This window comes from Tursiops truncatus, chromosome 10, assembly GCF_011762595.2.
Source record: "Tursiops truncatus isolate mTurTru1 chromosome 10, mTurTru1.mat.Y, whole genome shotgun sequence".
NCBI classification, from domain to species: domain Eukaryota; kingdom Metazoa; phylum Chordata; class Mammalia; order Artiodactyla; family Delphinidae; genus Tursiops; species Tursiops truncatus.
In genome coordinates this window covers 62,348,726-62,376,212 of record NC_047043.1, presented here as the reverse complement: position 1 = coordinate 62,376,212, position 27,487 = coordinate 62,348,726, and the positions used below count along the sequence as shown (strand labels likewise).

Sequence of the window (27,487 nt, the reverse complement as noted above, 5' to 3'; positions counted from 1 at the left end):
TGGTGGGCTGAAGTCATGGCTTGCTCCAGATGTGAATTTATTTATTTATTTATTTATTTTTGGCTGCTTTGGGTCTTCGTTGCTGCACACAGGCTTTCCCTTAGTTACAGTGAGCAGGGGCTACTCTTTGTTGCGGTGCATGGGCTTCTCATTGCAGTGGCTTCTCTTGTTGCGGAGCATGGGCTCTAGGTGCGCGAGCTTCAGTAGTTGTGGCTCGCCGGCTCTAGAGCGCAGGCTTAGTAGTTGTGGCTCATGGGCTTCGTTGCTCCGCGGCATGTGGGATCTTCCCGGACCAGGGCTCGAACCCGTTTCCCCTGCATTAGCAGGCGGATTCTTAAGCACTGCACCACCAGTGAAGCCCTCCAGATGTGAATTTGAAGCTGTTCTGGAACAGGGATGTTTTGGATGAAACTTTGCCCTGATAGAGGAATGACCCAGAGTGAATCTGGGTTCCTAGAAGGGTCATTTGTCCCTTGACTGTAATGAAGAGTTTAACTCCACTTTGGTTTTAATTGGATTGGTCTCCTACTGAAATTGTGGCTGGATGCTTAGATTCTGAGTTCTGGTCAGGTACAGTTGAATAGAATCACAAAAGTAGCACCTCTTGAAATTCCCAAGTGTTAAGGAGTTCCCTGGCAGGGAACTCGGTGCTTTCACTGCCATAACCCTGGGTTCCATCCCTGGTCGGGGAACTAAGATCCCACGAACTGCGTGGTACAGCAAAAAAAAAAAAAAGGAAAGAAAGAAATTCCCAAGTGTTAGTTTTTGGAATTCTTTTGGGTAGGGGATGCCGTGGAAAGGAAAAGATAGCAGCAGTTTAAGATATAGTTTTGCATATTTTAACTATTAACAAGAATATTTTAATGGCACTGTAGTCTGCATCTGCCCTCCCATATTAACCTTTGATTGGTGAACATTTCTTATTCCTTGCTCTTATGATTGAAGCTATGTACATACAGTTTATCCACTTAAAAACTGTAAGCTCTTCCAGGACAGGTGATTGTCTTCTTTGGATATGTCACAAACTAGGTACTTAATTAAATACTTAGTTGATGGAGGTATAATAAATCCACACTATTATCTGATGTTATTTGTAGATTGTAAATTATAAACAGGGAATAGTCCGAAATTTACCTTAATCTCTTTTGAGTTTGTGAAACAAATTAACAGTAACTAATTTACACAATAAAGAGGGTGAAGAGCCACATAAGAAAGGAAATAGTTGCTTTCAGCAGATAACAAACAAATCCTGGTATCTGGAATATATAAAGAGCTCTGTCTAATCAATAAGAAAAAAATAGCCCCAAAAGAAAAATAAACAACTTCCATAGACACTTTAGTAATCCAGATAGCCAGTAAACATGTGGAAAGGTGTTCAACCTCATTAGTAATCAGAGGAGTACAAATTAAAACTACTATCAGATGTTATTTGCATACTGACTACATTGATAAAAATTAAGTCAGATGATACACAGGAACAATAGATCTCATACACTGGTGGTGGAGGTGTAAATGGATACAATCACTTTTGAAAACACTTTGGTGTTATTTACTAAAGGTGAATGTATGTATACTATATGAGCCAGCAGTTGTACTCCTAGGTCTATAACCAGAGAGAGACTTGTTTAAAATGCACATCAGGAATCATAGCAGCATTGCTTACATTAGAAAAAGTAGAAACAACTCAAATACCCATTAACATTAGAATAAATAACATATGAATAAATTGTAATCATATGATGAAAAACTAGTCATGAAAATAAAGAAATTTATGGTTGCGTGCAACAATGATGACTTAAAATGTAAAGTTGATTGAAAAAGAACCATGGCACAAAGATTTTTTGTCCAGTGTGATTTCATTTATATAAATATTAAAAACAGACAAAATTATAATGTTTAGGAATTTATAATATATGTAGTAAACCTATTTTGAAAATCAGAACTATTTCCTAAGAAGTTAGGAGACATTGTCTCTAGAGTTAAGAAGAGAAGGTATTATAACAAGGAAGGGGCACATGGAGCACCTCAGGAACACTGGCAGTGTCCTCCCCATCCCCCCACCCTCCCTTTTACCTGAGTGTTGGTTGCCATGGATATTGCTCAACTGTTTGTTTATTAAACCTGTTTATTTACTAATTGTTTATATACTTTTCTATACGTATGTTATATTTATCAGAATGTATTAACAATGGTGCTTTAGACCCATTAAAGACAGTTCATACCCCAAAATAAAGAATAAACATTTTTCTTGAACTGATTAGGTAATTAACAGAATTTTTAAGTGCTACAGAATTGTATATATACATATAAATTTTCATTTATCAGTAATTTATTAAAATACATCCTAATCCTCCTTATACTTATCACAAATCCTTTTTGGAAGGTGGTGACCCATAAATGAAAAATAAATACTTTTAGTAAATTTAATGAAAGCAATCAATGTCAGTCATCTCCTGGCTTCCTCCCCTGTAGGTGTCCTAAAAGTTATTAATTCCACAATTGATTGTTCACTTGAGTACCCAAAATTATGGAAGATGTATCATATCACCACTAGGATTGGCATGCTTACTTTTATGTAATACAACCATTAAGCTTATCATTATAGTAGGAATGTTCAAAGATTGTTCACCTTCTGTATTTTGTTTGCAAAATTTTGTTATTTATACTTCTACATTTTTACTGTTTATTTCCTTAAGAATGCTACTTTTTTATATCCCAGTAGTGCCTTTTATACAGTAATATCTACTCAATTTATTGATGAATGAAAGTAACAACTCAGTTTTAACTTTTCAGATTACATGCCTAATTATGAAAAGGAAATAACCCCAAAAGGAAATATAATCTTAGTGAATATTTGCATCTCAAAACTGTCAAAAGCAAGATTCTTGTATTTGAGAGGGAAAGTAGTATTTTAAAGCCCTTGGTCTTTCCTATGCTAATCCTCTGGGATTTGGGACACAGGAAATTTTTACATTTAGGTTATGCAAGGAAAAAAACATCTTTAAGGAAATTGTCTTACATTAAGATTTAACTGTAAATTGGCTTTTCTGTTCATGTATTTAATCTATTCAAAACCTAAGAAATAATACTGGAAACGAAAAAGGATGAGCCTCAAATGTACTTTTTAGAAGGAAAAAATGAGTTTATGTATCTTCAACTTCTTGCAGGCAGCATTTTATATTTTCTCATTTATTTTTGTTCTATATACCATAATAAAGAGTTTTGGGGTATAGTATGAAATAGAAATGTTTCAATGCCTTGCCTAAAATTATATTAAGTGAGACACTTAGCCAGTTAAGTAACAGAAAATTTCAAGATATTTTCTTTTATATTTGCTTTTCTCTAATTTATTATCAGCTCATTCTGTACTTTTATCATTTCATGTCAAGTTGATTTAATGCTGTCATTTATATCTCTTCTCCTTCAATCTCTATCTTGTCTAGATTTCATCCTGTTATTGTCAGACTAATTATTCTCAAATTCCATTTTGATCATATTATTCCCTTTTTGGGATTCAGTAATAGAGCTCTCTTACTTAGTCTCATCAAATCCAGATTCTTTTATATTACATCTGAGATGTTCTAACACCAGCCTTCTTTTTTTTTGCTGTACGCGGGCCTCTCACGTTGCGGAGCACAGTCTGCAGACGCGCAGGCTCAGTGGCCATGGCTCACGGGCCCAGCCGCCCCGCGGCATGTGGGATCTTCCCGGACCGGGGCACGAACCCGTGTCCCCTGCATCGGCAGGCGGACTGTCAACCACTGCGCCACCAGGGAAGCCCCAGCCTTCTTTTTGATAAGATTTTTCTCAATTCCTCACTGCACCTTATCCACTCCAGCCAGGCTGAGCATAGTATGCACTGTCATAATTTTCCATTTCCGGTGGTTCAGACTTTTCCTTCTGCTTCCTCCCTCCTCCCTCCTCTTGTATTTATCTTACCTATTTCTAACCCCACTTCGGTGAATTCATTTCTGGTGACTCTCATTTTTTTTTTTTTTTTTTTTTGCGGTACGCAGCCCTCTCACTGTTGTGGCCTCTCCTGTTGCGGAGCACAGGCTCTGGACGCGCAGGCTCAGCGGCCATGGCTCACGGGCCTAGCCGCTCCGCGGCATGTGGGATCTTCCCGGACCGGGACACGAACTCGTGTCCCCTGCATTGGCAGGCGGACTCTCAGCCACTGCGCCACCAGGGAAGCCCTCTGGTGACTCTCATTTTAAGCACTCCCTTCATCTTAGACCTCTTAGGTTTCTTAACATTAACATTTATATCATTGTTCGTTTTCATATGAGTTAATTTTATCTCCCCGATAGTAAGTTCTGTGAGGGTGTCTTTTCTTTTTTTTTTTTTTGCGGTACGCGGGCCTCTCACTGTTGTGGCCTCTCCCGTTGCGGAGCACAGGCTCTGGACGAGCAGGCTCAGCGGCCATGGCTCACGGGCCCAGCCGCTCTGCGGCATGTGGTATCTTCCTGGACCAGGGCACGAACCCGTGTCCCCTGCATCAGCAGGCGGACTCTCAACCACTGTGCCACCAGGGAAGCCCTGTGAGGGTGTCTTTATATCTTTTATAACTGCTGCAACACAGCTAGAAAACAACCTTTGGAACCTTGATTTTTGTTGCTGTTGTTCTCTATTATTTAATATCTTTGGAACAAAGAATTTATGTTAAATTATAAAGCCTATAATTATACTTTATATGTGCTTGTGAGCATTCTCTGCTTCCTTCTCTCTGCTTATAGCTCCTGGAGGATACCACCATTTTGAATTTTGTGTCTTACCTCCCTTGCCCTTTTTTAAAAACAAACAAACAAAAAATCATTTATTTTTTTATTTATTTATGGCTGCGTTCGGTCTTCGTTGCTGCGCGTGGGCTTTCTCTAGTTGCGGTGAGCGGGGTCTAATCTTCATTGTGGTATGTGGGCTTCTCATTGTGGTGGCTTCTCTTGTTGCGGAGCACGGGCTCGAGGTGTGCAGACTTCAGTAGTTGTGGCATGTGGGCTCAGTAGTTGTGGCTCTTGGGCTCTGGAGCGCAGGCTCAGTAGTTGTGGCCACGGGCTTAGTTGCTCTGCGGCATGTGGGATCTTCCCGGATCAGGGATCGAACCTGTGTCCCCTGCATTGGCACGTGGATTCTTAACCACAGTGTCATCAGGGAAGTCCCCTTTGCCATTTTAAAATAGACTTTTCAGATATGTATCTGTAAAAAATTTGTTTTTGAGGTGCAGAGAAACGGATTCATACAGCATGCAATATCTGTAACTATTTTTTTACATAGCATTATGTTTGCTAAGATTGATAATTTTTGTTGCATTTGGCTGCACTTGATTCCTTTCATTGTGGTATATGCCATTATGTGAACATGCCGGTTTATCCAGCCTGGCCACAGGCATTTGGATTGTTGGTAGTTTTTTGCTCTTATGAATGGCTGTTCAATGATCATTGTTCTGATTCTTAGAGTACACATGTGCAGAAGTTTCTCTAGGGTTTATTCTTAGGTGTACAGCAGCTAGGCATAGGGGATACAAATATTTATTTTTCAAGCTTTATTTCAATGCTTTATTTTTTCTGACATACTTTTTTTTTTCCTTACATACTTCTCACCTAATATAATTTTTCTTCCTCCCATAAAGGCATATTTTTTTGTTTTGCTTCATTGCAATGTCTTCAGCACCTAGAACTATACTAGATGTATAAGTGCTTGGTAAATATTTGATGATTGAATGAAATGCTTTTCAAATTGATCATACCAATTTATATTTTCATTAGCAGTGTACAAATGTTTGTTTTGACCCACATCTTTGCCTAGACTTGATTTTATCAGACTTCTTATAGTGAGTGTAATATGGTTTCTTACTGTGGTCTTAGTTTTCCTTATTACTGGTGAGGTCGAGCATCTTTTCAGATTGTTTGATTCTTAGATTAGTGGGGGTTTTGTTGTTGTTGTTGTTGTTGTCTATAACCAGATATTTTTCCTTGCTGTGGCAGGTGGATGGAGAGCTAGAAGCCCTGATGGAGAATGGTGAGGGTCTCTCTGATAAAAACCAGGTGCTCAGCTTATCCCGGCTAATGGTTAGAATTGAAACTTTGGAACAGAAGCTTACCTGTCTCAAGCTCATACAGGTGAACACTGTGATATTAATTTATTTTTTATTTCTGAATTTGAGGTGGGACATTTAAACTACAATCCAGAATGATGAAGGGAAAAGGAATAATTCTGATATGAGAAGAGTTACTCATTTTTAAAATGGACATGTTAGTTCTATATGACTTTGACAACTTGTACTCTTAAAAATGTCTTAAGAGTTCAGCATCATTTAATCTATTAGTAGATATTGTGTGTTTTCTCTCTAGTCAAAGAACATGGTGGAATTTTTTTTGTGTGTGTAACAATTCATGACACTTGATAGAGGGTCTCTCCCCACCGCCGCTTGATTATTAGCATGGCAAGGCCATTTTTACCATAGGATCTCAAAGCAAGGAATTTTAACAGTAATCATATTTACTCCAGTTTATTAAATATTCCACAAGAAGTTAGATAATAAAAGATTTAAAAATTTTTTATAGTTATAGCTTTTTCAGTAAAAATTGTGAATATAATTTTTTTCTTAGTCCTTCAAAATTTGAACTTTAGTAAAGTCCAGGTTGACATTTTAAGTATCAAAAAAGATTATAATCTCTCACTTTAAAGCATTTGTTAATTGCACAGTTCTAGTAGATTAATCAAAATAGAATTTCTAGGTTTCTTTGTGAATATAAATGAACTCTAGTCCTCTCTGTGGGCCCTCTTTAACGCTCTCTGTGGTATTATGTGTCTCCCTCCTCCCACCCCCCAATACGCTGCATCCTGCTTCGCTTCCCCCATGGAAGAACACACATTCACAGTCTTGCCTGAAGTCCTTTCTGGAACGTCATGGGCTGTCTTTGTTGTGGATCTGGATGGCAGAACTAGGTGATGGCCGGGAAAGTAACCAGAAGCTTCAGGAAGAGGTCAGTTCACATTCAGCTGACCTGCTTGTTTCTTAAAACTACTGTATTTATTATTTAGGTTGAGGGTATTGTGATAATATCAGTGATAATGAATTTAGCACTATATTTACCACTCACATTAAATAATTACATCATTTTATCATCCCAATATCATTCCTATAACTGTAACTTTACATACACCTTGCTGGAAGTGAGTTTGCCCAGTGGTTTTCCCTATGGTATCTTTTAAAGCTTAGTACTACATAGTTGGGAACTGCAAGAGCAAGATATACTAGTATCATAGTTAAGTGAAAGATCCAGTGTGTTGCTAAAACCATAATTTTAAAAAGATAGGAAACCATATGGAACTTAAATTCTGGGGTTCTAAAAAATTATGAAGAGCTGAATTCTGGATGACAAGAGTAAGAACATTTTGAGGAGTAAATTGTTTTAAAAGATCTAAATAGATGTTCATTGACAATGTCGTTAGTGGAATTGTTATATTTATACCGTCCCGTGAAATACACAGTATTTTCTAACTTGGTTTAAATGTAGTTCTTTTTAATCATAAGTGCTAATATAATCCCCAGGTCATTTAATAATATACTTTTAAAAACAAAAACATGAGTGGGCAAATGAGTGATTGTCTTGCCTCCATCCTTCTCCCAGGAGATTCAGCAATAAGTAGGAGTTGGGGAAGCCTTGGAGTTTCTGTAGAACTACACTGGGGGAGTACTTTGGAAGAAATTATTGGATTTCAGAGTGTGGGGTGGGGGTGGTTATCTCAGAATGAAGAGAGTGTCTCTCTTTGCTAGACAGCTGTTTGTCAAAGGCTAAGGAGGTTAAGTAATATCTGCATTTTTTGTTTGTATGCAAGACATTTAAATATATATTGTTGCTTAGTTCCCAGGCCTTTATCACAGTCACTTGGGAAACTTTTTAGAAAAACGTACCCAGGATGAGGTCCAGTAGTGTTTATATTTTTAAAAAATCTACCTGGGTTTGAGAACTACTGGTAGAGAATATTAATTAAATTAGTCTTATTTGATGTGTGAGCAGTCACCTGCTCCACATTTTATTCTTGCTCGTCAGGCTTATTAAAACACTTTTCTGGGACTTAGCTGGCGGTCCAGTGGTTGAGACTCTGAGCTTCCACTGCAGGGGGCACGGATTTGATCCCTGGTTGGGGAACTAAGATCCCATATGCCTCGTGGTGCAGCCAAAAAAATAAAAAAATAAAAAATCAAACACTTTTCCTTCCATACTAGAGGAAAGTAATATTATGACATTTAAATCCATCTGTGGTTACAAGATTTAGGTCTTAATTTAATAAGACAGTAAAAAAAAAACACTGTTTCTACAGAATTGATCTGAGTCCCATGGAGAGGCTTGAAAAGTCAGCTGTACAAAGTGATGTTTGTTTTTTTTAAATTATGTTTAATCAGATTATAAAGACTTTGGAACATTTACCCATTCCTACTAAAAATATGTTGGAGGAAAGCAAAGTACTTCCTATTATTCAACGTTGGTCTCAAACCAAGACTGCTGTCCCTCAGCTGAGTGAAGGAGATGGGTATTCTAGCGAGAATACATCACGTGCTCACACACCGCTCAACACACCTGATCCTTCCACCAAGCTGAGCATAGAAGCTGATACAGACACCCCCAAGAAGCTAATGTTTCGCAGACTTAAAATTATAAGTGAAAATAGCATGGACAGTGCAATCTCTGATGCCACCAGTGAGCTAGAAGGCAAGGATGGCAAAGAGGACCTTGACCAGTTAGAAAACGTCCCTATAGAAGAAGAGGAAGAGTTACAGTCACAACAGCTACTCACACAACAGCTGCCTGAATCTAAAGTTGATAGTGAAATTGCTGTGGAGGCCATTAAGCTACCCACATCTGAACCAGAGGCTGACACTGAAATAGAGCCTAAAGAGAGCAATGGCACAAAACTAGACGAACCTATTGCTGAGGAAACACCATCCCAAGATGAAGAGGAGGGTGTATCTGATGTGGAGAGTGAGAGGAGCCAGGAACAGCCAGATAAAACAGTAGATATAAGTGATTTGGCCACCAAGCTCCTGGACAGTTGGAAAGACCTAAAGGTAAGAAAACATTTCTGTTCATTTTAACCTGAATTACCCAGGTTTAGAGTTCTGTAAACCTTCAGTCGAATTACCTACTTTTCTAGCTGTATGTATTTTTGAAAAATGGAATACTATCTCTCTGTCAGCTAATTATAAATGTCTTTATAAATAAATAATGTCTTTTAAACCTTGGCCAGAGATACCAGCCAAACTAATATACAAACATCCCCCTTTTCCTTGTTTACAAAAGTATATCACAACAGTAAATTCAGTCATTCAGGTGGTCTTTACATTAAAAACAAAAATCCTTTTAGTAACAAATATGAATTCTACATTTGAGTCTATGTAAGAAAAAAATGAATGTTTAAAATAATTGGAAATTAATTTATTGGATTAACTAGAAATTAATTAAAAATAAAATTAATTGGAAGCCAAGGTAATTTTGCAACTTCTCATCAAAAATGATTGAACATATAAAGCTATAGAATCATGCTTGTTAGCTTGGTGGAATGTCTCATGACAAAAAAAAACCCAAAACAAACTATTGAACATAAATATCCGTTCCAGTAAAACAACATTATATGGAGCTAGTTCATACTCAGTTTTATTATTGTTTCTGAAATAGGCCTACTTTTAAATGCCTATTTTTCTGGCCAGAAGATGTTATCGAGAGGAAAAATATAGAGTTCTGGAACCCTTACATCTAATACTTGCATAATCACTTGTTAAAGTATGTAGCATGATGTGCAGGGTTTTCTTTGCAGAGAACCCAGTCTGGGTCTTGGATAAACACAGAAGTGAATAACAGGATGAGCCTAGGAGAGATGTGGCAAATTCTGATTGTAAGTGGGATCCTGGGATCCAGGTCTTGAGGACCCTGTGGGAACAGGTTACTACCTAGCCTCTGTTTTTCTGTTCCTCCTTTCTTGCGCCAGAGGTGAAGCAACCAGATAAACCAAGAATACAGATTTGCAGCAAAATGGACACCTGAGTCTTCTCTGTTCCCAATTATGACTACAAAGCTCACCCATTATATCCTACCATTTGACCCATAGGGAACTATCCTTATACTGAGCAGAATGAGTGTAGTTGGTTGGTTGTGCACTGTGCTTATTTTTGCATTTGTAATTTACTGTGTTGAGACCCTTCTTTAAGTATGGTGTGGTTTCAGCTCTCATTTACCCATTTGAGCTCTTACTCATGCTACTCTTTGATCACCTACAGTTCAGCATAAACTCAGCCTTATTATTTGAAATCTGACCTTTTTATAAATACAAAAGGAAAGATTCAGAGTAAATCTGTTTATGACACAACATGTGAATGCAGGAACTGGAGTTGCAATTAATTGAAAGAGCTGCTGGGACAGTCATTTGTGTGAACCTTTATTTAAGGCCTGCTTTGTGAGGGCACAGGAGTCCCTGGACGAAGTCCCTCTTGTGTTTGGAGACTGCTAGTAGAGCCTGTACTATGATTGGCTCAGTAAGGAAGGTGGAAATGGAGACAGGCACTCAGGTGAAGGTAGAAAAGGCCTTACAGACATAGTTTTATAGAGGGGGGGGTTGTAGACCTAGTAGTTCACTTTTGCCTGAGAAGGCTCTGGTTGACGTAATTTAAAAAAAAAAAAAAAAAAGACATAATCATCTTAATTTCTTAAAAACCTGTCTCTTCTTGAAATCTGGAATAAGTAAATGTTTTTGTTTCTCTGTATGGTAGTTTTTTTAATTATAATTGTAATGATATAAATTATTCTCTGGAATATCCTTAACTCAATTAGATATAACTGGTACTTTAAACGCACACTCCAGACATAAATGTTTTTGAGTCCTACACAATTATTTCTTCCCTTGCTTGTCCTCTTCACTCCTATCTGAAAGATCGAAGTGGTTGCACAGTACTATATAGACTGATGATCCTCTTGACTTGAGGTTTAAAATTTTATTTGTACCTAAGATATATTCTTCTTAACGTTCATACTTTGGATTTATCCCAATTCTTAGCATCAAGGAAGTTATTAAATAAAATCCTCCTTCCTCAAACTTTATAGTTTGCTCTGGAATCATTACCCATCTAGAATTGCATTACTGAGAAATGTTTTTGCTTGCCTGAACTGTGATGTTTTGTTATGCATTGGTGCTGGGGTTCTTAATTCATCTATCATTCTAATTAACATTCACCGTGGTTCTAATTTCAAAACCGGTTATAGTTGTCCTTAAAAAATATACTTCAGCTAGGGAACCCATAATTTGAACATGTTTTAGAGAAACACCGTGACTTGATGTGATTACTATATATCCATCCTATTCCCGGCATTGAAAGAGTTAACTACTTCTGTCTGACTTCCACCTGTGTGTTCAAGTAGATGTTGGCAGAAAAGAAAATGTGTTATTCAACCAACTTTTATTAAGCACCTGTTGCCAAGCATGTGTTAGTTGCTGATGTTAATTTCAAGATTATACTAAAAAGCATTGATCTAAGATTGTGGTTATGTTAGCCACTCCAAGCTTCCCTGACCTTCCTGGGCCACTGTAACATTGCTGGACATGTGTTCCACTTGTCCTTTCTACATACTGGATGGAGTGAAGAACTGAAAGAGGTTGCTTCAGATTTCTTAATCTTGATTTTGCTGTGAAGGCAGACTATAGGGATCATCAGTAAATGAAAGAGGGTGGGAGGGAAGGGAATGAAGCTTCATGAATTACTCTTTGTCCTCCCAGATCTGATGATGATCCCCCTTGTAACTTGAACCATTTCCATCTAGCTTCTCAGGGCAGCAAGGAGCTTGTTAACATCACCAGCTGACCATGTGTCTCCTTTTCTCAACTCCATTTTCAACTTCGTGCTGAAGAAAAACAAGAACCTAGCGTGCATTCTGTGAAGAAAACAGGAAGATGGTTGGGAAGTTGGATGATGCATGAAAAATATAATAGGTGAAAAGAGGACAGAGGTGGTTAACTCACTGGCACCGGCGTTATTTTGGTGCGTCCATTGCCGACAATGGATGTCGTTCTGGGAAAATCCCGACTCCTGGCGAGAAAGGATTAAGTGAGCTACTTTTTCTATACCTCTATACACAGGACCACTGCCTTGGCTCCACAAGGCTTACACATTTTTGACTCCTAAAGTAGACCTCAACAAGAAACATCACTTAGCACATTGCTACACATGAGCGTGTATTCATTTTCACATGCAAATTAACTGGGCTACATTTTCAGCAGGGACATGTGCATATATTTCTGTTTGTAAAAGGAATTACTGTACATCACCCCTCATGCTGAAAATATACCCAACACTTCACAGGGCAAAACAGCTGGTTATAAGTGATGATTAATTATAAACTTGACTGGAAAATCTTCATTTGGATCATGAGAAGAAGAGGTAAGGTTCCCATGAATTTGGCAGTTTCAGTTGCAGTTAAACAGCTGAGAGATTGTGATGGCTAGTGATTCCAGAGCCTCTCTTATAAACACTTAGGTTACAGGATGTGTGTCTCCTTATAGTGAAGTCTGAGTAGTTATAGTTACATCTGGATTAGATGATTTAGGGACATTTTGTACATGTGATAAGTTGGACTTTTCTTAAGAACCATCCTTATTATCTTTTTCATCTTTATCTCAAGACATTATCTTTAATTAAACATATTATTTTCCTAGAAAGTTAAGCATTGAACTCTACAGAAGTTTTAAATAATTCAGAGAGTTACCCAACTGAAAAGTTTTGAGTCTGGGGAAACTCCCTGGCGGTCCAGTGGTTAGGACTCCATGCTTCCACTGCTGGGGACCTGGGTTCAATCCCTGGTCGGGCACTAAGATCCCAAAAGCTGCGTGGTCAAAAAAAAATAAAACAAGTTTTGAGTCACTGCTTGGAATTTCGGTTCCTAACTAATATGTGAAATCTGCTATGCAACATTTCAACATGAAATGATGTGCCCTGAATTTCTGTAATAAATTTCAAAATCCTTAGTAGACATTATTCTGTATCCAAAAGGATCAGTATTACTCACCCTTTTGTTTAAAATACAGAATTGCCCCCAAAGAGCACTATTTTAGGTACCACTACATTGAATTTTTGTAATAAGAATCTCATTTGATAAAAGGCAAACATGGTCTAAAACTTATTAGTAGCCTGGTTTCTTTATTATCAGATAATACTTTCATCTAAATTATGGGGTGGCCTAATCTGCCCTGCTGCCTTTTTTCGTAAATGAAGTTTTGGGGGGAGCCCAGCCAAGTTCGTTCATTTACATACGTCTGTGGCTGCTTTTGCACTGCACTGGTAGAGTTGAGTAGTTGCATCAGACTGGATGGCCAACAAAGCCTAAAATATTTATTGCTTTGTCCTTTACAGAAAAAGTTTGCCAACACCTAATCTAAATGATAAAGTACAGAATCTGGCTGCTCTAAACATTCTGATTTTGAATGAAGTCATTTTGACACTTTATTCTTTTGGGTGAGCTCTTTTTTGTTTTGTTTTGTTTTTTGCGGTACGCGGGCCTCTCACTGTTGTGGCCTCTCCCGTTGCGGAGCACAGGCTCCAGACGCGCAGGCTCAGCGGCCATGGCTCACGGGCCTAGCCGCTCCGCAGCATGTGGGATCCTCCCGGACCGGGGCACGAACCCGTGTCCCCCGCATCGGCAGGCGGACTCCCAACCACTGCGCCACCAGGGAAGCCCTGGGTGAGCTCTTAATTCTGTTTCCCTAGAGACATGATGACCATGTTTCCATACCCCATGAAGTTACTTTTAAAAAAAAAAAAGAAGTCTTGACTCTGTTTAGGAAAAGTTACTTTAAGTGATTTGGATATTGGACTATCTGAGAAGTGGGAGAGTATATACATTATAGAATTACTGGGCTAGAAGGCACCTGTAAGGAATGTCATTCTTCCCTCAGGACCATGAGCAAGTTAGTCGGAAACTTAAGAGACTTGTAGAGTACAGATAAGTTGGTATAATCTAGTTTTATATATAACCATAATGAAAATATATAAATTTTCCTTCTTAATGTTCTTAACTTTTGATTTTGATGTAATTTCAGACTTAACAGGAAAACTGCAAGAATACTGTTCTTATGTATTCTTCACGTAATACACATCCAGTGACAGATGTATGTTAAAAACAGTAAAAATTCCTCTAAACCCTTCATCCAGATTCCCCAGTGTTAACATTTTACCAAATTTACCTTAACATTTTCTCTTAATTTCTTTTTAACTTTTAAAGAATAAGTCACAGATATCATGCCCACTGCGCCTAGATATTTTTAGTGTGTATTTCCTAAAAACAAGGACATTCTTCTTTATGACTTCAGTGTACTTATCAAAATCAGCAAATTACAGTGACACAATACTATTAATCTGTTAAACAGACCTCATTCAGATTTTGCCAGTTGTGCCCATAATGTCCTCTATAGAAAAAAGAAAATTTCTGATCCAGAATCTAACCTGAGATCAAGCGTTAAATTGAGTTGTATCTCTTTAGTATCCTTTAATCTGGAATAGTTAGTTCCTCAGTCTTTGGCTTTTATAAACGTCACATTTTTGAATATTTTTAAATTTTTTAGAATATTCCTCAATTTGGGTTTGTCTGAAGTTCTGTTTGGAATGTTCGTTTATCCCATTACTGGCATTGTCAACTTCAGTCACTTGGTTAAGTTGGTGTCTGCCAGGTTTCTCCAATGTAAAGTTACTATTTTCCCCTTTATAATTAAAGAGTATAATATAGGAGCACCTTTGGAGATAATAAATACTCTTTTTTGTGAAATTCAGCCATCCAGTGAATTTGCCTGAATCTTGTACAACTATGATTGTTAACAAATGGTGATTTTCTAATCCATCATTCCTTTTTCTGTATTTCTATACAGTGGTAGCAGTCTTAACAGGTTATTAAAATTACTTGCTTAGATGCTTGTTTCTCCTCACAGGACCATGAGATCTTCAAGGGCAGAGACCATTCCTTAATCGTTGGTAGTAAGAGTTACTTTCATCATGGTATCTTTTTAGTAATGGTTGTAATAAGTTACCACTTAATAATAGTGAATGACTACTCTGTGACCCCTACAGTGTGTGCTACATTCAGTATCCAGAGTGATCTTTTTGGAAATATACATCTGTTCATGTCAAAGTCCTATTTAAAACTTTTAAATGGTTCCTCATTACATTGTTTAGTTAAATCCATTTCTCTTAACAAGGCTTGCATACCATGGCATAATCTGGTCCTTATTTATGTATGCATTTTCACCTCAAGAGTTTCTGGCCTACCAGTGGGACAATGCTACTAATGTTCACACACACACACACACACACACACACACACACACACACACACACACACTCTCTCTCTCTCTCTCTCTCTCTCTCTCTCTCTCTCTCTCTCTCTCTCTCTCTCTCTCTCTCTCTCTCTCTCTCTCTCATTGACTTGTTTCTGAGAAGACTTTCTTTTGTTTAGATGTCTCTTCTCATTTAAGTTTCATCCTTTCCCCTGAAAACCATTCCTGTTCCTCCAAGACAGAGTATTCTGCCTTTTCTATATGCTCCCATAACATCCTTTCCAATCATAGCAGATAACATTTCATAATTGTACATTGTGCAGAGGCAGAGACTGTGTCTGTCTTGGTCACTTGAGTCTCCCCAGGGCACAGTGAGAGCGTACTATGTAGTTTGGCACTTCATAAATATTTGAATGATGAAGTGAAGAAGGTCCTTCTTTTTCCATGGTACCACACTGCTGCTATTTTTTTTTTAATTTATATTTTAATTTTTTGGCCGCACACCATGGCATGTGGCGTCTTCGCTGACCAGGGACCGAACCCATGCCCCTTGCAGTGTAAGCACGGAGTCTTAACCACTGAACCACCAGGGAAGTCCTGATTCTTCTTGAATCCATAATGTGTATATTTTATTTGATAGGTGGTCAGAAAATACTTGAATGAGTGTCATGTAATCTTTACAACCCTGCAGAGTAAGTGGTGGTGTTTGTATCAGCTGTAAAAGGGAAACAAACAGGCCCATGAGTTTGTAACTTAACTTTAAATGACATAGCTGAAAATTATCTTCTGATTTAAATCCTATGTTCTTTCCATTCCTTTTTCTGATCCAGCAAATAGTGATTGCTACGTCCTTGCTAGACAGTTCATGCAATTATGTATCTTTGCTGAATACTTTTCAGACTTCTCTCAATCTGTTTCTGTTTTAATAACTGTAATAAGTTCAAATTCATTCTTAAATCATAGAAATTATCATTTTAGTGTTTTGTTCAAGTATCTTTTTTTCCTTAATGCTGCAGAGATCAACCTGTGATCCATGATTGAATTTCAAGGGATTTTCAGAATGCTTGAAATCATATATAAAACTGTGGGGTTTTCTGGGGCAAGGGTCCACAAATATGAGCAGTTTCTCAAATAGGGGTGTATATATATGTGGGTTGGGAAAAGAACAAATTGTGCTCCAAAAAGTGTTTGCTGGATGGTCTTAGCTGCAGTGTTGTATTGACTAGTGCAACATATAACTTCAGTGAAGTCTCTTGGAGGGCTGTGGTGATTTTTAAGTTTTAATTAGAAAAATTATAGAGGAGGTAAATTTGAAAGTGTAAAAGAAAATCTTAGATTTGGAATTAACTTGCCTAGAAAACAGAAATCTGAAATTTGAGAAACATTTAATCATCATGACCTTGATTATTCTTCAGTGATTACTTACCAGCATAAAACTTTAATTTTTCTACACACATGTTTTACTACTGGGCTGGGGAGGCCTTGAAAGCAGGCTCATGTGTCAGGTGTTCACCTTGTGCTTCAGTACTAGTGGAAGCCCGGCACATTTTAGATGCGTGTTGAATAAAACTGAGTGTTGTTAAGGTAGATTTTTTGAATTAGAGTCAAGGTGGGTAAGGCTAGAGAAGGAGGAAGTTCGGGGAACAAGTTTAAACTGAACGGCAGAGACTCCCCTGGTAGCTCAGTGGTTAAGAATCTACCCACAAATGCAGGGGAGACGGGTTCGAGCCCTGGTCTGGGAAGATCCCACTTGCTGCAGAACAACGAAGCCCGTGCGCCACAACTACTGAGCCTGCACTCTGGAGCCCTCAAGCCACAACTACTGAGCCCACGTGCCACAACTTCTGAAGCCCACACGCCTGGAGCCTGTGCTCCACAACAAGGGAAGCCACCGCAATGAGAAGCCCACACACCATGACGAAAAGTAGCCCCCACTTCCTGCAACTAGAGAAAGCCTGGGCACAGCAACGAAGACCCAGTGCGGCCAAAAATAAATAAATACATTTATTTTTAAAAAAGAGAGAGAAATGGAATATTACCAGTGCCCTGGATGCCTTCCTTTAAAAATAAAAATTAAACAATGTCAGTGAACTAGGAAAGCTTTTTAAGGTATGGTACTTGCTAAATAGCAGCATTTAGAAGTTGCCTTGGGAATCCCCATGTTCCTTAGGCCTTTGCCTGAGACTTTACAGCCCCTCATTCTGTACCTTGAATGCAATCACAATGCACAGAAGTCTTTTGGTACTGTGTCTAGGGCTGCTTCTGAGGCATGTTACCTTTTCTTTTATTTTTTAAAATAGACCATTCCTGCACACGACAAAATTCAAAAGGCAACATTTCACTCCTAACCCTGTCCTGTGTCCTGTTCCCTGGAGGCAACCAATACAACTAGTTTGTTGTGAGCGTTCTAGAGATAATTTGTGCATACTATATGTATATATTTTGCCTTTTTTACAAAGCTGGCACCACTGTTTAGCTCCTTTTTACTTAATATATTGTAAAGATTATTTCATACCAGTTTATGAAGAATTTATTTTTCATAACTGCATAGTATTTTATTGTATAAATATACCATAATCAGTTTATCATAATCATACATTAATCAGTCTTCTATTTCGGCCATTTAGGTTGATTCCTTTCATTAGCTTAGCAGCAAGTAACTTTTTGAACATATTCACATATGTGGGATATACATGTTGGATAAATTACTAAAAGTTGTGTATCTGAGTCATAGTCTGTGTTATTTGTAATTTTGATAGGTACTGCCAAATCTCTCTTCATAGTTGTACCAGTTTAACTCTCATCAGCAATGTTTATGTGTAAGAGTGCCTGTTTCACTACACCCTGGCCAACACAGGTGTTGTCTAACTTTATGTTGGTCAGACGGATAGGCAAAAATGGAATATTATTATAGTTTTAATTTGCATTTCTCTTATACATGAAGTATTAAATATATTTACGTTTATATTTCCTATTGTAAGAACTATGTCCATATCCTTTGCCCATTTTTCTGAGTGGCTGAAAACTGAAATTGGATCTTATTATCTTTTGTTTGTTGGGAGCCCAGCTGTCTGAAGTTAGAGTGTTTATTCAAGGGTTTAAAAGAATAAATAAAATTATTCTACTCCCTCTTCCCCTTACTCTCCCTTCCTCCACCCCTCTCATGTGTGTGATTTTATAAAACTTCCAGACATGTGTATTATCTTCTAAGTTATTTTTCCAGTCAAATCTCAGGACCTCTGTGACCTAATGGAGATACCCCTACTCCCACTTTTTGTAATACAATTTATGAGATAAAATCATAGACTCTTAACACTTTACAGGGGTATGATGATCGAGGTACAGTTCTTCCTTCTATTAAAGGAAGCTAAATCTGGATTATAGAACCATTACCACTGAAAGCATTTCACAGAATTATGCTGAGGGAAAAGGAGCCTAGGGTATTTACTTATCAGTATTTGCCCAGTAATTTCTTTCTTTCTTTCTTTTTCTTTTTTTTCTTTTTAACCTTAGAGTGGTATAGGGCCATAGACATTGAAGTTATATGTTGTATGTTCATTTTTAAAATTTTGTTGTTGTTAATCAAGAAAATGGATCTTTAAAATCTTTATGCTAGTATATAGAATTATGAATCAGGTTCCAAGACAGTCATATATTACCCAAAGATGTGCTTTTATTTCTCTAGATCAAGGGTTGGCAGTTTTTTTCTGTAAAAGGTCAGATAGTAAATATTAAAATACTTAAATTTAAAATGTGACTGTGAGGCCTCAGTCTCTTCCACCCTTCTTCTTCTTCCCTTCTTTCTGCCCTTTTCTTCCCCTTCCTTTTTCCTCTTCCCTCCCCTTTTCTCCCTCACTTTAAAAATGTAAAAAACCATTCTTAGCTGGGGTTGAAAGGGCACTTAAAGAACCAGGCTGCAGGTCAGACTTCAGGGCGTAGTTTGCTGACCCCTGCACTGGTGTGTGGAATTGTGAATCAGGTTTCTTTACAGTCTGATATTACCCAGATATAAGTGTTTTAATATCCTTAGCCTAAATGACTAACAGAATTGATTTAACCATGTATTTTCCAAGATGATTTGTCTGTAAGCCATACGGTTTCAATGGGAACCAGATGAGCTTAGTTTTTTCTGTTGTCATTTTTTGGCTGCACCGTACAGCTTGCGAGATCTTAGTTCCCCCACCAGGGATTGAACCCAGGGCATGGCAGTGAAAGTGCCAAGTCTTAACCACTGGACTGACAGGGAACTAAGATGGAATTTAAACACCCAAGTTTATTTATTTATTATCATTTTATTTCTCTAAGTTCTTACCTCTTTTTCTAGATTTTCAGTGTTCAGTAAATTCACGTAAATATTTGGTTTCTTTGCTTCTAACCCTGAAACTTCACAAATACCTGAAAATCCTGGGAAGAAGGATTTTTTTTTAAATGGGGTTTAAAGTAGGGTTTTAAAAAATCTTCTAATACATTCAGTTATCTTGGAGAAGCTTATCTCTCACATGTAACTAAATACATAAACATTCATATATACATATACACACGTATATAGTATTCTCAGTATCTTCAGTTTCAAAATTGCTTAGAGAAACAAAAATTATGACAAAAAACATTAGTGAACTGAACACTTAAAAAAATTCTTATTCAAAGGTCCCTTCTCAGTTAACATCAGCATGTATCATTGTCCAGTGGGTTTTCTTTTTCAGCCAGTCTCACTGTTATAAAAGTTGGCAGACCTATTGTGAAGTAAAAATGCACTGATTTCATAAAGTCAGTAAAAATAATATTGAAGAAGTTGGAAAGGAAATATATAAGACCACTAGTGTACTAGAAGCATTTTCAGAAAAAGTAATGAAAAGATTCTGAGATACTCCTGGGAAAAGAATGTTGCATCATGTTATCAGTTAATTATTTGGAAAAAGTGTACCAAAAAATATCAACAATTGACTCATCTTTTGGGGGGGAGAGTTGGTGAAGTTTTGTCTCATATATTGATTTTGGGATTACAAATTAATGTTAGTGAGTTGGTGAATTTGCAGATACAGGATCTCTGAATAATGAGGATAAATGGAATCATGAAATCTGTGGCTTTTTGTGTCTGGCTGCTTTTACTTAGCGTAGTGTTTTCAGGCTTTATCCATGTTGTAGTATGTATCAGTAGTTAATTACACTTTATAGCTGAATAATACTCCATTGTATGGATATCATTTTCTACATATTGTTGTATGAGCCAATATGAAATTGGGCGGGGGACGGATGGATAAACATAGATGCAGAATTGCTAGGTCATAGTCTTTGTTTCTTATTTGATGCTCTTTGCCTTTTTAATGAAAGGTATTTTATGTTTCTTTAATTCTGGAAAACTCTTCATTATTTCTCAAAAAAGTTCCTTCTCTCCTAGAATTCCTTTTACCTGGAGTTGGCACTTTAACTTCTAGCCTCCATATCGCATAACTTTGCTTTCACATTTTCTTTCTGTCCCTTCCTGCTTTTTATCTCCTCTTCCAGCTGTAAAAATGGCACCTTGCTCAGAGTCTCTTTCTCTTTTTTGTTCTTAGTCTTGCTGTCATTTAGGAATAAAGATTTGTTTGACACATACACTACACAATTTTATCTGTACTTGCTAATAACAAGGAAAAATAGTCTTAGTTGTAAAAAGTAAATCTGTTATTACAGAATATATAATCTGATCTGTATATAATAAAAGGTAAAAAATTATACTCTCATTGTAAATTATTTTGTTCTCAAAGTCTTGTTTAGCTAAAGAACAGTCTACATCAGTGTTAAATTTTTACACTTTCCAGAAAAAGTATTGTTTTGTAATTTTGTTTTAATCCTGTTTTTTTCTACAGTCTATTCTGTTTGAGTCTATTCTATTTGAGTCTATTCTGTATCATTTGAGATGTGTTAAAAATGTGCTGAGTACTTTGCTAACAAACTTCCAATGAGTACTTTTTGAGACTGTTGGAAGAAAACATCCCAGTTTAGACCGATTTAGTGTGACCTATTAGCAGTAGGTAACTTTTTCAAGTGTTGTTTGTTTTTATAACTAAAAATGGGTAGTATAAAAACTGTATAATTAAAAGTAAACTTTTTTTTTCCATAAGAGAATCCGTTTACTCAGAATCTATTTACTGTACTTTAAATATAATCTAACTGCTTTTGGGGAATCATGATTCACATACAATAAAGACAAAAACATCGAACTCATAGCTATATAATATTTCTCGAGTTAAAATGGTCCTTTGTTTTAGTATCTACATTCCTTTCTTTTCTCCCCAGCTTTATTGTGATATAACTGACATTTAACATTGTGTAAGGTTAACGTGTACACCTGTTGATTTGATACACATATATATTGCAAACTGGTTACCACCATAGTGTTAGCTAACACCTGCATTATTACCATTTCTTTTTTTCGGGGAGAATATTAAAGATCTATTCTCTTGGCAACTTTCAAGTATATAGTACAGTATTATTAACTGTATCACTATGCTGTACATTAGATCCCCGGAACTTACTCATCTTATAATTGGAAGTTTGTAACTCTGACCAAGTTTCTAACTCTACCTCCCTTCACCCCTGTTTTAGTTTCTGTTTCTATGAGTTCAGCTATTTTGGATTACATATAATAAGTGATATTGTACAGTGTTTGTCTTTCTCTGTCTTATTTCATTTAGCATAATACCCTCAGGGTCTATCCATGTCACAAGTGGCAAGGTGCCCTTCTTTCTCCTGATTGAATGATATCCATTGTATACATATACCATAGCTTCTCTATCCATTCATCTCTTGATGGACACTTAGGTTGTTTCTGTATTTTGGCTATTGTGAATAATGCTGCAGTGAACATGGGAGTCAGGCATCTCTTTGAGATCTGCTTTTCATTTTGTTTGGATACATACCCAGAAGTGAGATTGCTGGCAGGTGTTTATTAAGAAATGGAAAACTTACAGTATGAATCAGGTATAAAGACTTTCCACCTTTTAATTTCATTTTCCTTCAAGTCAGTCTGTTTTTCTCTATGTACCTTCTCTCTTGGCAATCTCTGACAGTAACACTATATATCGATTGTTTTCTTAAGGTTTTCCCAGATTGTGGATCTCTTGCTTTAGCCTATTTCCTGAATTTTAGGTCTATATTTTCGGCTTTCTCTCTCCTTTTTTTAAAAAATAAATTTGTTTACTTATTTATTTTTGGCTGCATTGGGTCTTCGTTGCTGTGCATGGGCTTTGTCTACTTGTGGTGAGCAGGGGCTACTCTTTGTTACAGTGCGCGGCCTTCCCATTGTGGTGGCTTCTTTTGTTGCAGAGCACGGGCTCTAGGTGCACGGGCTTCACTAGTTGTGACACGTGGGTTCAGTACATGTGGCTTGTGGGCTCTAGAGCGCAGGCTCAGTAGTTGTGGCACACGGGCTTAGTTGCTCTGTGTCATGTGGGGTCTTCCCGGACCAGGGCTTGAACTTGTGTCCCCTGAATTGGCAGGCGGACTCTTAACCACTGCACCACCAGGGAAGTCCCTTCAGGCTTCTCTTGGCTCTCTCCTCCACTTGCCCTTCAGACTCCAGCTCATAATCTTGTTTTATAAGCTAATTCTTCGTCTTTGGTGTACATTTCTGTTAATATCTTCATCATTTTTCAAGTAACCCATAGTCAAAACATGTACCCCTTTTGTAAAAAATTTATATTGCTAATTATAACAGTTGCTTTAAAAACACTTTCTAGATAACTAAACTTTTCAGTTAGGGACAGTATTGTTGGAAGACAACTTTTTTTGAAATTCTGACAGGTTAGAATGACATCTTCAGATCTTTTGCAGGTGTTATTTTAAATAGCCACCACCGCCTAGTTATTTGCACAGAAGTAGAGCTTGGACACTTGATCTATTTTGAATGCCCCATTGTTGAATTTATGTACATATATTTATTAATCTATGCCTATATCATCTAAATGCTGGGTAATTCATTTACAGTAACTTTCGAAAGATTTTCCATCACTCTGTCAGGAATTATTGTTAGGTCTTATAAATTATTGTACCTAGTATGGTGCAATGTACACTGTAGACAATTTATGAGATGTATTTCACACAATCTAGAATCTTGAATTTTAGGCCCTCCACATTGGAGTGTCTTTAACATTCTCTTCTGGTAGACAAAATTTTGAGACCTTATAACTCTGAAAAATACCTTTATTCTATTCTTGTTTGGCAAATCATATAATTACCATTTGGAAATAGATTTTCCTTCAAAATGTTCAAGATGTCATTGTATCATTTTCCAGCTTACAGTGTTGCTATTTTGATACTATTTCGACTCCTTTGTTGTGGGAGGTGCTCTGAGCCCTCTCTATCTGGTGACTTAATATGTCAGTTCTAAAAAATTTTCTTTTTTTTTTTCTTTTTAATACTTTCTTACCCTCAGTTTTCTCTCTCCCTGCTTTCTGGCTACCTGTTAGGAGATGTAGGACTTCTGACTCTTATCCTCTAATTTAATTTTTTTAATCTCCCATTTAGATAAAGGATTAGTGTGAATGAAGGCAACTCAGATAGCAGTTTCAGCAATGGATTCTGTGCCATGCGGGTGTGACATTATTCCAAACAGATTTTCATATCATGTAGGCTAACACTATTGCTGTTTATTCACAAGACAGAATGATCCTAAGAAATGTTACAGTAATCTTTATAGGGCTGCTTCCTTCTTACTTTTTGTTGTTGTGGGACTTTGGAAAGATTCTGTTGCATTTCAGGGCCTCAAAGTAGATAATCTTAGTTTCCAGCTTAAATTTTGTATACAGCTTTGACAATATGAAGAGGAGGAAGTTAGTAATTCCAAGTGCTTAGGTGCATGTTGATAGAACTTCCCCATAGTGTTAGGCATACTCTAATAGTCAGTAGCTCTTGGTCACTAATCAGTAGTAATCAGCCATTTTGTGAACATCAGAATACTTAAAATTTTTATTTATTTATTTTGGCTGCACTGGATCTTCCTTGCGGTGTGCGAACTTCTTAGTTGTGGCATGCATGCAGGCTCTAGTTCCCCAACCAGGGATTGAACCCGGGCCCCCTGCATTGGGAACTCAGAGTCTTACCCATTGGACCACCAGGGAAGTCCCTGAATCCTTTTTTTAAAATTGAAGTATGTTTGACATACAATATTAGTTTCATGTGTACAACTCAGTGATCAGAATACATTTTCTAGTTAGCAGTTGCTCTAAACTTTTGAATGGAATTAAGAATGTATCTTTGAGAAGCATTTCCTCGGTATATTAACCGCCACCATAGAATGGGCCCCAAACTTGAGGTCTGTAATAAATTGCTATAAATGTTTGTAATGAATACCTGTAATGCTGAGACCTTCTGCAAAAGAAACTAAGTTAAAATTGTGTAATTCTTAGTTGACTCAGATATCATCCTCGATATATCTGTTCTGAGCACCCTTCATGAATGAACTCTTTTGGAGTGCCTAGGTTTACAGAGTACCTAATGCAACAGTCATTTTCAAACTTTTAAAATTAGCAGAATACCTGTTTTTCCCTATAATGTGGGTAGGTGCTGATAAGTGGCGTTCTTTTTCCCTGAGTTTGTTAACCCCTCCAAGAGGTGGATAGAGAAGTCAGAGCTAAAAGTGTTAAGTCCTTCCTCTCTTTATCCCTGATTCATACCCACAGGTAGACATTGAATTAGACAACTCCAGGCATCCCTCAGAGGAATAGATTAGAATGTATCCTCTCTACAGGCAGAAGCAGCCCAAGAGGAGAAAGAGCCCAGATGGCTCTGAACTGAGGACAGACATACATAGTTCTTTCTCTCAAATTCTCCCTTGTGAGGAAGGAATGAGTGAGGGCTGTTAAGAGAAGCCCGTAATTCAGTGATGTCCACTTTCTCTGGACATCAGAATCATCTGGGGAACTTCTAAAAAATACAGGTGCCTGGGACCCATTCCCAGAATTTTAGATTCAATTTGTTTTGGATAGTGTATCTATAAAAGTTGCCTGGAGTGGTTTAATTCTGCAGCCAGAATTGAGAATCCCAGCTGTAGTGGAAGTTCTACTTAGAAAAGGCTAGGGGGATAGTGGATGTTACCTACATTTGTAGATAAATCCCCAAAATGGTACTCCTTCCCAGAATAATGCCACTGTGTCATCTGGTACAGATGATAAAAGGCATCATAACCTTGGGCAGGTTGCTAAACTTTTTAAGTAAGTTTTCCCATTTGTAAAATGGAGATAGCAACCTCATAGGGTTGTTCTGAAATTCAAATAAGATAATGCATTCATACAGATTGCCCTGCGTCTGTAAAGTCCACATTGGCATCTTTACTGGCAGCTGAATATTACATCTTGAACTTTCCTCAGTTGTGTGACATGTGGGTTATTTCGTTTTCCACAAATGCTGCTAGAACCAAAAATCGTGTGGAAAGATTTTTCTTGGAGTACATTTCCTAAAAAATGGGATTACCAGGTCATATAGGTGTGGTCAGTATTATGAGATTACTCTGAAGGAAGGGTTTTATATGATGTACCATTGAGAATGTGTGGGTTTGCCATTTGCCCACTTAACAAGGTGACTGGATAAGGAAGTATGTGCCCAAGAGCTACTTGATGGACTTAGAACAGTGAGAGATTGTCAGGGAACAGAATTGTTGCTAGGCTTTAGATTCATACAGCAAGAAAAGGTACCTCAAGGCTTAAAAACGTAGTTTATATTTCTCAAGAACAATTTTGATAAAGTATTAGATAATATTTGAAGAGCAACAATGATCCAAAACTTTCCTTTTTTAAAATAACAGCAGTATAAAAGTAGATTTGGCCATTAGCCAAGTTGATTTTGTATTTATAGAAAAATACGCTGAATAGCAGGAATTGTGTTTACACATGTAATTTTTCTGAAGTGTGTTTATATAGCTGAGGTATTACTAACCTTTTCTTCCCTTAAGTAGGGATGGCAAGTGAGATGTTTGACTTGTTCATATGCATACTCTCAGTAAATGAACTATATATGACTTCATTTTATGTTCAGAAGGCATATAGAAATTAAGATTATCAGGAGGTGTATTCCTGCCAGAAATAAAATGTCTTAGTTATTTAGTCTGCTACTTGGCTAATGAGGTCATACAAGCCTGGTAGACGTTTAGAAATAAATATGTATTTGTGCTATATGTTTTTACTTGTTTTTTAAGGGACCAGGATCTATTTTTATTTAAAGCCAAACATAGGTAAAATTTTGGAGAATAATTAAATACCAGATTGTTCCTCCCCATTTCTTTATTGCCATGTGAAATCATTCAGCTTCAAAGCAATCACCACTTCCATTCCACACTGATAACTTTTCTTTTGGTTTATTTTTTGCAGGAGGTATATCGAATTCCAAAGAAAAGTCAAACTGAAAAGGAGAGCACAAGTAGGTATTCAGAGATACTTTGTGCATATGACTTTACGAATATTCTTTTAGAAATATGCAGATGTAACTGATAAGAAGTTTATTGTGTTTTTGGAACCAGATAATATGTCATTAGGTAAATGAAATATTTTTGGTATAAGTTTGAAAACGTGTTTTTAAAACAATTTTCTTGGAGTACAGTTGACTTACAATGTTGTGTTAGTTTCAGGTGTACTGCAAAGTGAATCAGTTATACATATACATATATCCACTCTTTTTTAGATTCTTTTCACATATAGGCCATTACAGTGTATTGAGTAGAGTTCCCTGTGCTATACAGTAGGCCCTTATTAGTTATCTGTTTTATGTATAGTAGTGTGTATATGTCAATCCCAATTTCTCAATTTATCCTTCCCTTCCTTCCCCTCTGGTAACCATAAGTTTATTTTCTACATATGTGACTCTCTGTTTTGTAAATAAGTTCATTTGTACCATTTTTTTTAGATTCCACACATAAGTGATACATATGATACTTGTCTTTCTCTGTCTGACTTCACTCAGTATGACAATCTCTAGGTCTATCATGTTACTGCAAATGGCATCATTTCATTCTTTTTTATGGCTAATATTCCACTGTATATATGTACCATATCTTCTTTATCCATTCCCCTGTTGATGGACATTTAGGTTGCTTCCCTGTCCTGGCTCTTGTAAATAGTACTGCAGTGAACATTGGGGTGCATGTATCTTTTCAAATCACAGTTGTCTCTGGATATATGCCCATGAGTGGGATTGCTGGATCATA

At 37.1% G+C, this 27,487-nt stretch overlaps 1 protein-coding gene across 10 annotated transcripts in view; it reads left to right on the top strand.

The window, feature by feature from the left end:
* The window catches only part of SETD2 (SET domain containing 2, histone lysine methyltransferase), a 113,060-nt gene that overhangs the window by 50,951 nt on the left and 34,622 nt on the right, over nucleotides 1-27,487 (top strand). For 6 of the 10 annotated variants that reach the window (XM_033864807.2, XM_073787859.1, XM_073787864.1 and 3 more), the window contains 4 exons: nucleotides 5,982-6,116; nucleotides 6,864-6,983; nucleotides 8,408-9,070; nucleotides 26,655-26,703. In XM_033864807.2, coding sequence (XP_033720698.1) covers nucleotides 5,982-6,116; nucleotides 6,864-6,983; nucleotides 8,408-9,070; nucleotides 26,655-26,703 — 967 coding nt within the window. Of the gene's footprint in view, nucleotides 1-5,981; nucleotides 6,117-6,863; nucleotides 6,984-8,407; nucleotides 9,071-11,810; nucleotides 12,029-26,654; nucleotides 26,704-27,487 lie in introns of those variants that run through there. The other 4 variants (XR_012323985.1, XR_012323986.1, XM_073787862.1 and 1 more) reach the window with 4 other exon arrangements.